The sequence below is a fragment of the Leuresthes tenuis genome, unplaced genomic scaffold (assembly GCF_036924035.1).
Source record: "Leuresthes tenuis unplaced genomic scaffold, fLeuTen1.0.hap1 SCAF_10, whole genome shotgun sequence".
Taxonomy (NCBI): Eukaryota; Metazoa; Chordata; class Actinopteri; order Atheriniformes; family Atherinopsidae; genus Leuresthes; species Leuresthes tenuis.
The window spans coordinates 2726524-2738540 of NW_027325364.1; the positions used below are offsets into that span (position 1 = coordinate 2726524).

General features: G+C 41.7%; 1 protein-coding gene across 3 annotated transcripts in view; it reads left to right on the forward strand.

The window, feature by feature from the left end:
• Positions 1-717: 717 nt before the first annotated feature.
• The window catches only part of pear1 (platelet endothelial aggregation receptor 1), a 38934-nt gene continuing 27634 nt past the window's right edge, over positions 718-12017 (forward strand). For all 3 annotated transcript variants that reach the window (XM_072393539.1, XM_072393538.1, XM_072393540.1), the window contains exons 1-4: positions 718-824; positions 2412-2513; positions 2588-2688; positions 10568-10660. In XM_072393539.1, the coding sequence (XP_072249640.1) occupies positions 718-824; positions 2412-2513; positions 2588-2688; positions 10568-10660 (403 nt within the window). The remainder of the gene's footprint in view (positions 825-2411; positions 2514-2587; positions 2689-10567; positions 10661-12017) is intronic.

Here is a 12017-nt window from a genome sequence, read left to right on the forward strand (position 1 = left end):
TGTAGAAGAGGACAGCAGAGACGTGTGGAGGCTTCTCTGCTCTGATTGATAGGGGTCAGGATGAAGATGGGAGTCACGTGTCTTGTGTCCGATCCCCCTTCTGCTGTCTCATATTCCTTCTCTGTAATGCTCTCCATCTTTGCTGCCAGCTGTCTGGGTGACTGCTGATGCTGTGTTTTATGTTCTCCTTCGAGACGAAGTGGAGCTCAGCAGGGAGCAGACGGCGTTACGCTTGATTCTGGCTCTTCGCCTCACTTCCACAGAGCATTTAATGAACTCTTTTATAGTCGGAGGGTAAATCTTAACTGCGTTTTATACTGTTGGTAAACAGAACCGAGTTTTAGCAAATCTTTCCATCCACCACACTGTGAACCGTTGATTACAGAAAATTAAAACCAAAGCAATTAATGCAAATCTCAAGTTGGAGAAAGTTTTCCACAGTTAACAGTGTTGTTTTCTGAGTTTCTGCTGGCTGTGTTTAATCTCTACACAAATATATCCCCTTTTCCTGGAGTAGGGCTTCACAGAGAGTGGACAAAGGACTGTGAATGCCATTTAATGTACAAAAATGCAGCCTAGGCTGAACTGAATATAGAGTTTAACTGTATGCATCACCTGATCTGTTAAAACAATAGGAATTTGTTTTGGCCTCAATGCTAAAACGATTTTGCAGTCCTCTGTAAATATCTTCTCTGTCTTTCTTTCCCCCTCAGGACCATGCCGACTCTGCACAGCTCTGCTGTCCTGCTTTTTCTCGGCTTCCTGATTGGTCTGAGCTGCTCGCTGGACCCAAGAGATCCCAATGTGTGCAGTTTGTGGGAGAGGTGAGGCCCCTTGGACTGTGACAAACAAACAGCTGCTGCTGTTTTCACATGTGGTGCATGTTGATTGAAGACGATCAACATTTAAGACCTTCTGAAACATGCGGTACCAGTTAGAAGTCTTTCGTAGTCATTGGGAGAAGCTTTGAACTGTGAATGAGCAGGTCAAAGGAGAAACGTCTCGTGTGCAAAATGCAGCATGGATACGTTAAAGAGGAACTCCGGTATTTTTAAACCTAGACCTTATTTCTGGCATGAAATACGTTCATCTACTCACCGAGAACAGTTTGGTGAAAGTCGGCGTCCTTCAGAAGATATTTAGATAACTGGAGATCCATATAACGGAGAGAACGGGGCTTAGAGGATGCAGCCTCTAAATAAGGCATTATCTGTCTTTATTTCACCAATACTTTAAGAAGAATGAAAGAATGAATGTGTGCTATAGCTCTGTTAGCTCATAGCTGCTGTTATGTGGCTACTTGCAGCTATAGGAGAGCTAACGGAGGGATTTCCACACAGGCACTCTACTGGGACCACTTCATCCACACGCCCCCCTGCAGCACAGTTTATTCACTCCGTGCTCTGTGACAGTCGGCTAACTTCACACAGAGTTTGCTGCTGATAGTTTTGTGCAACATGGCAGGATATTTATCAGATTTTGACAACGTGGATGACAACTTTGAGTAAGATGGACGTTCTTACCGGAGTGTGCTGCAGGGGGGCGTGTGGATGAAGTGGTCCCAGTAGAGTGCCTGTGTGGAAATCCCTCCGTTAGCTCTCCTATAGCTGCAAGTAGCCACATAACAGCAGCTATGAGCTAACAGAGCTATAGCACAGGTTCATTCATTCATTCTTCTTAAAGTATTGGTGAAATAAAGACACATAATGCCTTATTTAGATATTTAGAGGCTGTATTTTCTATGCCCTGTTCTTTCCTGTTATATGGATCTCGAGTTATCTAAATATCTAACGAAAGAGGCCGACTTTCACCAAACTGTTCTCGGTGAGCAGATGAACGTATTTCATGCCAGAAATAAGGTCCAGGTTGAAAAATACCGGAGTTCCCCTTTAAGTAACTAAAACCTGGAGCTGTATAAGGTGGGATTTAACTAATTTTCTAATATTTCCATGATAACGACAGGCAAAACCTTCCCATAATTTCAAGTACCGGGCAAACTTTTGACCTGATGATGTCACTAATCCTTTTGCCAGATTTCATGACAAAACATCTGAAAGTTGCTGAAACATGTGAATTATCAAAATCATTTGGGAAGCATGTACGTCTCTGCTTTATATCTAATCTATAGAACAGATGCTGAGATATTTCACAGGATAAGTGGAGCTTTTTCTGGTAGTAGTCGGGATTACGGCTCATCGTGTGGGAATTTGGGGAATCTGTACCAGCAGTTCATCCTGTAGTTTTAACATTTATACGAAAACATTAAAGTGTTAAAGTGTGTCTGAATGAATTAAAGTGGAAAGAAATCATAAAGAAATCATTAAAAATTCGTCCTTTACAGGTGATTCGATTGGTCATTGCTCAAAAGAGAAAAACGTCTCCTGTTTCCTCTGATTGTCAATTGTTTTCAGCTTCACAACCTCAGTCAAAGAGTCCTACTCTCATCCTTACGATCATGTGACAGAGGAGCCCTGCTCGGACCCTCGGACCGCCTACAGATGCACGCGCCACAGGTAGCTGCAGCACGACTTCCTGTTGCTGTCAGTGGGCAGTCAGAGCATCATGTCTGACAGAGTCATTCTTTCAGGATCACCTACAAAACGGCTTACAGGCAGGCGGTGAAGACCGATTACCGCAGGAGGTACCAGTGCTGTCCAGGCTACTATGAGAGCGGAGACAAATGTGTCCGTAAGTAACCGTGGAAACGTCACCGTGGAAACAACTAGCCATGTTGGACTCTGAAGTCAGAGTCCAACGATTTTTAACCAGCTGTCATGAGAATTTGAGCGACATTTTTTAGATTTTTACTCAACAGGAAACGCACATCAGGGACCTTTTCACCGCCAGCGTGTGGCGGTTCAGGCTTTGTCACACATGGCTTTGATAAACACAGTAATGGCCTCTAATTTGAAACACAACACAGAGGGAGAAAACACGTAAAAAGCCGCGGTCTTGACCGTAAAATCTAGAAAATCTAGAGAGGTCAGTCTGCATGATTACAGGGACTGATGTCATGTGATTATTTTCCATAAACCGGCGTCTTGCAGCATCACCTTTCACTAACAACTATACGAAATGATGCTACGTTTCCCACCACCGTGCACTGAGATCCCGTCGAAACAGCCCAACCTGACTCTGGATTGTGATGAAACTGCAGAATACCATCAGCAGTGATATACGGCAGAAATGTCTTGACGGTTGCGGTTTGTCACATTTCTTCACACAGTAACTCACTCTCATTACTCACAGCAAGCAGCTGCTTTTCCTTCAGTTTGAGCAGCATGTGGCACATGAATAACCAAAATTATGGGTTTGATTTCCACCGGAGCTTCTCATGCTACTTATGTAATTGCTGGAATTTGAAACTAAAACATATCAAATGTATTTGCTTTTAACGATTTTACATAATTTCAGCAGTTGTTGTTTCGCCAGTTAAGCGTCTGTTGAAGCTTTGCTGCTTTTGCAGCTCAGGACACAACCTGCATCATTCATATTCGCTCTAGTCCACGATAAGCATTTTAACCAGGAGCACGTTTTAATGCGGCGCAACAAAATGACTAAAACTCCATCAAATATCTTTTGGTAATCATTCAGGTGTTTTAATCTGGATATCTGGTTTATTTGCAGAGCTCAATTCGTACATAAGGCAATTCAAAGTGCTTTACAGCTACATAAAATCAGAAGAAAGCAAATAAATGTAAAATATAGTCATTAATTAATTAATTTAAAGTGAAGAGTGCAGATAAAACACTTTTGTACAGCTAAATAAACTGTTTTCAGGCTGGATTTAAACAGATTTGAGGCCTGTCTCACATCTTCTGGAGGACTTTTCCAGACTTTAGGAGCATAAAGCTGAAAGGCAGCCTCAGCTTGTTTAGTCCTGACTCTGGGCACCAGCAGGAGACGCCTCCCTGAGGTCCTCAGAGTCCCAGCTGGTTCATATGGCTCCAACATGTCAGAGATGCACACGAGCAGAGCTGTTTTAAAGTCTATTCTCTGAGCTGTTTTAAAGTCTATTCTCTGAGCGACAGGAAGCCAGTGCAGAGACCTGAGACCTGGACTAATATGGTCGTATTTCCTGGTTCTAGTCAGGACTCGAGCAGCAGAGTTCTGGATGTCCTGCAGCTGTCTTACGGCCCGTTTAGAGCCCAGTGAGCAGCCGTTATAGTAGTCTAACCTGCTGGAGACAAACGCATGGATTAGTCTTTCTAAGTCTGGTTTAGACACTGTTCCTTTGATGTTTTTTAGATGGTAAAAAGCTGCTGATGTTATTGATTTAATGTGGCGGTTAAAGTTCAGGTCTGAGTCCAATGTTACCCCCAGATTTCTAACCTGATTATTAGGTTTTAGAGTCTCAAGGTGACTGATGACCCTTTCTCTTTGTTTCTGTGGCCCACAGACAATAATTTCAGTTTTGTCTGAGTTTAGCTGGAGAAAAAAGTAGTCCAAACGCATGGATTAGTCTTTCTAAGAGCTATGCAGCGTAAGCTTTCCTCGCTTCTTTCACCACAGAAACATTTAAACCTGCCTAGACCTTAAACCTCTGCAGCCAAACCAGAGCCCAGGTAAAGGATTTGGTGAGTAAAGCTCAGCAAACAGCCATTATATGGGATTTCTGAGCCAAGGAAGGAAGTGACTCATGTGCAACATAAAGTATGAACCATATTTAAACAGTTTTAGGAGTAAAAAAGGAGAGATGAAAGTCTTCTGGCTGACTTCATTTGGTTGGAAGCTGGACTTCCTGTGTGGAGTTTGCATGTTCTCGTACTTTGCCAAAAACTTAGGGTAATTTGTGGTTCTAAACTGATCCTAAGTGTGAGTTGGCATGTTTGTTTGTCTTTGTCTTGGCTCTGTGATGGACTGGCAACCCATCCTTCTGCCCTGTGGCAGCTGGGACAAACAGTTCATGTTTAACTTAACTAAACTTATACCAACTTATACAGTTGGATCCAGATTTACATGCCGACAACAGTATTTATTTAGTGTTATTTGCCAACACACTGTTATAGCTGACTGTCAGCAGCGGTTTACATAGATAACGTAAAAACAATCATAGCCTTTCTTGCTTTTAACCTTTGACACTCATCTGAAGTTTGACAAACAAATTAACAATGTTGTCAGAACTAGTTTTTTCCAGCTGCGTCTCCTGGCCAAAGTTAAAATGTTTTTAAGCCTCCATGCCCTAATAAGTTCAAGGTCAGACTACTGTAATGGACTTTATGTCGGCGTCTCCCAGACTTCTCTCAGTCGCCTTCAACTGGTGCAAAATGCTGCTTCTAACCAACACTAACAGACCTGTGCACATCACTCCTGTTCTTAACTCCCTTCACTGGCTTCCTGTCCTTTATAGAATTGATTTTAAACTTTTAAAGTTTGTTTTTAAAGCTGTTAACGGCCTCACCCCATCGTATTTATCTGACCTTTTAACTCTGTAACTCTGGTAGAGCTCTGAGATCAACAAATCAACTTTTTCTGGAAGTGTTCAGGTCCAAATACAAGCCCTGGGGTGCCCCCAGGCTCTGGAATAAGCCCCCCCCCCCCCAAGATGCATCTTATTTCTGACCTGGGCCTCTTTAAATCAGGGCTAAAAACATACTTATTTCAGATGGCTTTTAATACCCAGTAGAATGGTGACACTTTTATATTATCTTATTCAATTTTGCTGTATTTTATTGTTTTGTACTTATTCTTTTCTTTATTTATTATCTGCTGTAAAGCACTTTGGTACCGAAATTGATTGTTGTAAAGGGCTGTATAAATAAATTACATTTCAGCTTTAGAAACCTTCCCAAACACCAGTGGATGATCTGAGAGATGTTTGATGGTAATAACAAGGTTTCCTCACTTTGTGCTTGAAAACGCGACGTTCTGAAGATAAATGCTTGCCGTGCAGCAGAGATAATATGCATTTATGGTTCTTTACAGCGTTCACGTGCACACTGTGCACGTTTTTTCTTTTGTCACCAAACACAAAAGCCTCAGATTGCACTGAAAAGCCAAGACGGAGCCCGCTGATCGCTGTTTTGAGTTTGAAATTAAAGTGTCTGTCATCAACATGTCATCTTCACTTTAAAGCTGCTTTCAGGACAAAATAGTGTTTTTAATTATCCTAAACACGTATAATTACGTATAATCATACTTACCTCCTTCATGTGATGACATGTTAGATCCCAAAGTTCCATCCACACGCTGCCAAAGTAAAGAGGAGAAACAATCAGTGACTGTTCAGGATGTTTATCGTGCTCCAATCGTCTTTTGTAACAGAAAACTAAGAGATTTGTTGCAAATTATTAGTCTCAGTCGTAAATATAGGCTTGAATCAGATAAATTAATTGAATCATTTATGATGTTGGCAGCTCAGAGCAGCATAAGGGTATGAATGGCATCTTAACGCTGCAGCTCTGAGCTGCATAGTTGAGGCCAGCTGTTGCGCTGGCAGCTTTTACACGGCCTGCGATGGCTGGAATACATTCAGAGGGAATACAGCTGAATAGAGTTTTGATTTACCAAACAGCTCTGCTCACACAAAGGGCTTCAGATTTAAAACAGAAAGCAAACGCAGACATGTGACAGATGTCGTCAGTACTTTGAACGTTGTTTCATTAGATAACATTATTTGAATGGGAGTCTAATGGAACTACAGAGGATTTTAAGCTATCCCTAGAGGCCATAATTGGTATTGCACTATTAGGTACTTAGCTTTGCTTTAGAAAGTGAGTGACTACATCCATCTTTTATCAGTCTAGTCCTGATTTATTCCTCACTAAACGTCCTATTTAACAGAAAGCAAACGCAGACATGTGACAGATGTCGTCAGTACCGCTACAATCCTAAAGGCCAATTATGGAGTCTTTTGGTTTGTTCATTACTTTACTCATTACTCATGACTGCAAATGTGGGAGAACTGCATTTATCTTGTAGCACATCTCAGAAAAACATCAGTTTTCTTCCTGAAAACCTTGTGAGGGAGTGTATTACAACAGCATTACGACACCTGCACAGCAGTCTGTCGCCACACTGTCGCAAGGTGTCGAGCTTTTTCACTCGTAGTGTGGAATTGTGTTGTTTCAGAAGCACCAATAGCACATTTATCCAAACAAGTAAATCACGCTTATCACATCAAAATGGCTTGTTTGAATGTTTTTTTTCATTAGATAACATTATTTGAATGGGAGTCTAATGGAACTACAGAGGATTTTAAGCTATCCCTAGAGGCCATAATTGGTATTGCACTATTAGGTACTTAGCTTTGCTTTAGCAAGTGAGTGACTACATCCATCTTTTATCAGTCTAGCCCTGATTTATTCCTCACTAATGTCCTATTTAACAGAAAGCAAACGCAGACATGTGACAGATGTCGTCAGTACTTTGAACGTTGTTTCATTAGATAATATTATTTGAATGGGAGTCTAATGGAACTACAGAGGATTTTAAGCTATCCCTAGAGGCCATAATTGGTATTGCACTATTAGGTACTTAGCTTTGCTTTAGAAAGTGAGTGACTACATCCATCTTTCATCAGTCTAGTCCTGATTTATTCCTCACTAACGTCCTATTTAACAGAAAGCAAACGCAGACATGTGACAGATGTCGTCAGTACCGCTACAATCCTAAAAAATGAAAGAGTCGGCCAATTATGGAGTCTTTTGGTTTGTTCATTACTTTACTTATTACTCATGACTGCAAATGTGGGAGAACTGCATTTATCTTGTAGCACATCTCAGAAAAACATCAGTTTTCTTCCTGAAAACCTTGTGAGGGAGTGTATTATAACAGCATTACGAGCTTTTTCACTCGTAGTGTGGAATTGTGCTGTTTCAGAAGCACCAATAGCACATTTATCCAAGTAAATCAAGCTTATCACACCAAAAAGGCTTGTTTGAAAGTTTTTTCATTAGATAACATTATTTGAATGGGAGTCTAATGGAACTACAGAGGATTTTAAGCTATCCCTAGAGGCCATAATTGGTATTGCACTATTAGGTACTTAGCTTTGCTTTAGAAAGTGAGTGACTACATCCATCTTTTATCAGTCTAGCCCTGATTTATTCCTCACTAATGTCCTATTTAACAGAAAGCAAACGCAGACATGTGACAGATGTCGTCAGTACTTTGAACGTTGTTTCATTAGATAATATTATTTGAATGGGAGTCTAATGGAACTACAGAGGATTTTAAGCTATCCCTAGAGGCCATAATTGGTATTGCACTATTAGGTACTTAGCTTTGCTTTAGAAAGTGAGTGACTACATCCATCTTTCATCAGTCTAGTCCTGATTTATTCCTCACTAACGTCCTATTTAACAGAAAGCAAACGCAGACATGTGACAGATGTCGTCAGTACCGCTACAATCCTAAAGGCCAATTATGGAGTCTTTTGGTTTGTTCATTACTTTACTCATAACTCATGACTGCAAATGTGGGAGAACTGCATTTATCTTGTAGCACATCTCAGAAAAACATCAGTTTTCTTCCTGAAAACCTTGTGAGGGAGTGTATTATAACAGCATTACGACACCTGCACAGCAGTCTGTCGCCACACTGTCGCAAGGTGTCGAGCTTTTTCACTCGTAGTGTGGAATTGTGCTGTTTCAGAAGCACCAATAGCACATTTATCCAAACAAGTAAATCAAGCTTATCACACCAAAAAGGCTTGTTTGAACGTTTTTTCATTAGATAACATTATTTGAATGGGAGTCTAATGGAACTACAGAGGATTTTAAGCTATCCCTAGAGGCCATAATTGGTATTGCACTATTAGGTGAGTGACTACATCCATCTTTTAGCAGTCTAGTCCTGATTTATTCCTCACTAACGTCCTATTTAAGTAATAATTAGCCACTTTGATTGACACAGTTTGATTAGGAGGCTATATTAGATTTTTAATGTCGTGCTCACGTATTTTCTGCTCTCTTCTGTAAATTTAAGCTATGTTCGCACTGCAGGCAAAAGTGGCCCAAATCTGATTTTTTTAGAGCAGTCTGAACAGCACAAATCTGATTTTTTCAAACCAGACCCACACCACTTTCATACGACTTTACGTCCGACTTTTATATCATCGAAGTGAGACAGACGACACGATTCTGCGCCGGCGGAGACGGGACTTGGCGAGATTAAATGTAAACAATGGAGGAAACTAGCGATGGAGCTCATCGGTGGAAATAAAGTGAGGTTTTTTTGGCCTTGATTAAAACCCTCGGCTCTGATTGCACAACAACTTGAGAACTGATACCAAACGCAGCTTGATGTCACATCTTCTGAGTCTGATGGCGGTCGCATTTAAATTATAATGTCAACAACCACGCAAAAAACTGGAATTGAGCATTATGTTCATGTTTCTGTATTTATCAGACGCTTTTATCCAAAGCGACTTACAAATCAAGATATAACAGCTATATAAAGCTAACAATAAACTCCATAGAAGGAACCCAGGAGTCAGACTCTGTCAGAGGGGACAGAGTAGAGATAGGGTGCAGGCATAGAAGGAAGTGCAGAAAGACTTTATTATTCACGTTTTAGCTGTTATTTGGTTTATTTAAGTGCAGATGTTGTCACAAAGGCGCATCATCAACCACATCATTGTGAAATGTTGGTTGACAAATCCATTTTTAGACAAAATGTGACCTTTTCTTGTAGAATTTTGGCTAATTTTCGGGTCCTACTTGCACCGAGGATTTACTTTTGGGTGCCAGGATTCTCAATATTGACCTTAAAGTCAGAGTAAAACTGAAATAACTGCAGAACAATGTGTTATGAACTACTCTGTCAAGCATAGAGTTTCTGTTTCTGTATTTATCAGACGCTTTTATCCAAAGCGACTTACAAATGAAGATATAACAGCGATATAAAAAGCTAACAATAAGCTACATAGAAGGAACCCAGGAGTCCGACTCTGTCAGAGGGGACAGAGTAGAGATAGGGTGCAGGCATAGAAGGAAGTGCAGAAAGATAAAGAGCAGAGATAGAGGGGGGAGGGAAGTACAAGGTAAGTGCTGGGATAGGAGATGCTCTCTGAAGAGCTGGGTTTTCAGGAGCTTCTTGAAGATAGACAGGGACGCCCCTGTTCTGGTAGCGCTCGGTAGGTCATTCCACCATCGTGGGACGACACATGAACAGAGTTTGGATTGTCTTAGGCGTGGTGTAGGAGCTGCTAGACGACAATCCTGGGACCAACGGAGGGACCCAGTTGGGACAGAAGCCTTTGCAAGAGCCTTCAAGTAGATGGAGCCGTTCCATTAAGCTCTTTGTAGCTAACATCAGGGACTTGGATTAGTACCTAATAGTGCAATACCAATTATGGCCTCTAGGGATAGTGAACGTAGCCTTTATGTTTATGTTTATGTATTTAGCAGACGCTTTTATCCAAAGCGACTTACAGGTAGGCATGTAGGGTAAGGGGGTCTTGCCTAAGGACCCCTACTGGAGTCATGCAGGGGATTTGAACCCAGGTCTCCCACAATCATACCACTACACTATCCAGTCCAGTTGGGTTTGTGTTGCTGCTTGTGTTAAAGTTCTCAGAGCAGAGGCTGGAAATGTATTAACTATTAATGCTTCTCATCAACAGCCCGCTGCACCAAGGAGTGCGTCCACGGCCGGTGTGTTGCTCCGGACCGCTGCCAGTGTGAGGGAGGCTGGCGAGGCGGGGACTGCTCCAGTGGTATGAATCAGCCTTTCCCCCCTCGCTCACAGACGTTTCCTCACTCCCATGTTTTAGATTTATCCCTAAACTTTTGACTGGTGCTGTTTATACTTCACATACACAACAGGAAATGACAACCGGCCAAAGTGGTAGATCTCTACATGCACTACTTCATCACACAGAAGGCCTTTGCAATGGAAACAGCAAGGGAGCATGACAGCATGCACATCAATGAGTCACCACAGTCAGCCTCAGTCCAGAAGCAGGTTTAATAGTCCAGAAGGACTCCGAGCTGCAGCTTCATCTCTCATTTTCAAAATTAATAGTCACAATAGTTGTAATTTCATAACAGCTTTTCTTAATAACGCGGAGACGATCTCTCAAGAAAGGAAATAAAACAGTCAGTGCTAATAAAAGTGAAAGCCCCCACTAAGCACCAGAGCACATAAAACCTGCTCCTGCTCCATTTTGACTTCTTTCAGAACACTCAAGTCCACAGAAATGATTATATAAACAGTTCTCTGAGGTAGTGAGTCTAAGTCAGTTTCCCGAGCCTGAAATCTTCCAGTTTTTTTGTCCAACAACAATGTGGATTGTGGATCCAGAGCCATATTTCACTGGGCTGCTGATCACCTAATGGAAATAAAGTTTTCCACTACCATCATCCCCCGTTTCTTCGCAGTCAGCTGGGTCAATAGTACACAGCCTTCCTCCTCTATTTTCCCCCTCATTCTTCTGCAGAGAGCTCAAATTAGCTTTAACGGGTAGTTGCTGATGTCTTGACAGGGGGAGGATGGAAGGGGAAATGGAAAATGTTACCCCATTCTCTTCTCCTGCAAGTCTCCTCTTTACACCAACCCTCACTTAAGCTGTCTTTATGCTTCTCCTTCCTCTCCTCCTTCTCCTTGGCTCAACTGTAATGGAGTCGTTTTGGCAGAATAAGAGGCTATGCTTCCTTGGATGCCTGTGTGTTGAGCTATTTCGTTGTGGGAAAGAGGAGAGGGGCCTGATGTTTTCATACTGAACACTCTTCGGGTTGTTTTCAGCATGAATATAAAGGATAGTTCAGAAATGGAGGCACACTGCACTCCTCTTTTTTGTGTAAAAAGGTGACAAAAAGAAGGAGAGGTGCAGGAACTGGAGTTAATAATCAACGAGTGTCCCGTTTTCTCGGCGGTTAGAGTATTTTATGGTTAAACTAAGCCGTGTTTCAGGGAAGGATCCTGAACTGTAATGAGGAAAACCAGCACTGAATGTCATTTTTGGAGATTATGTTGACTTTGGATGGAATCAGACCCCAAACCTCCAGCTGAACAATACGCTGGGGAAAAAGGAGAATTTTCCCATCATATCAGTGCATTCCTCTGAAGAGATG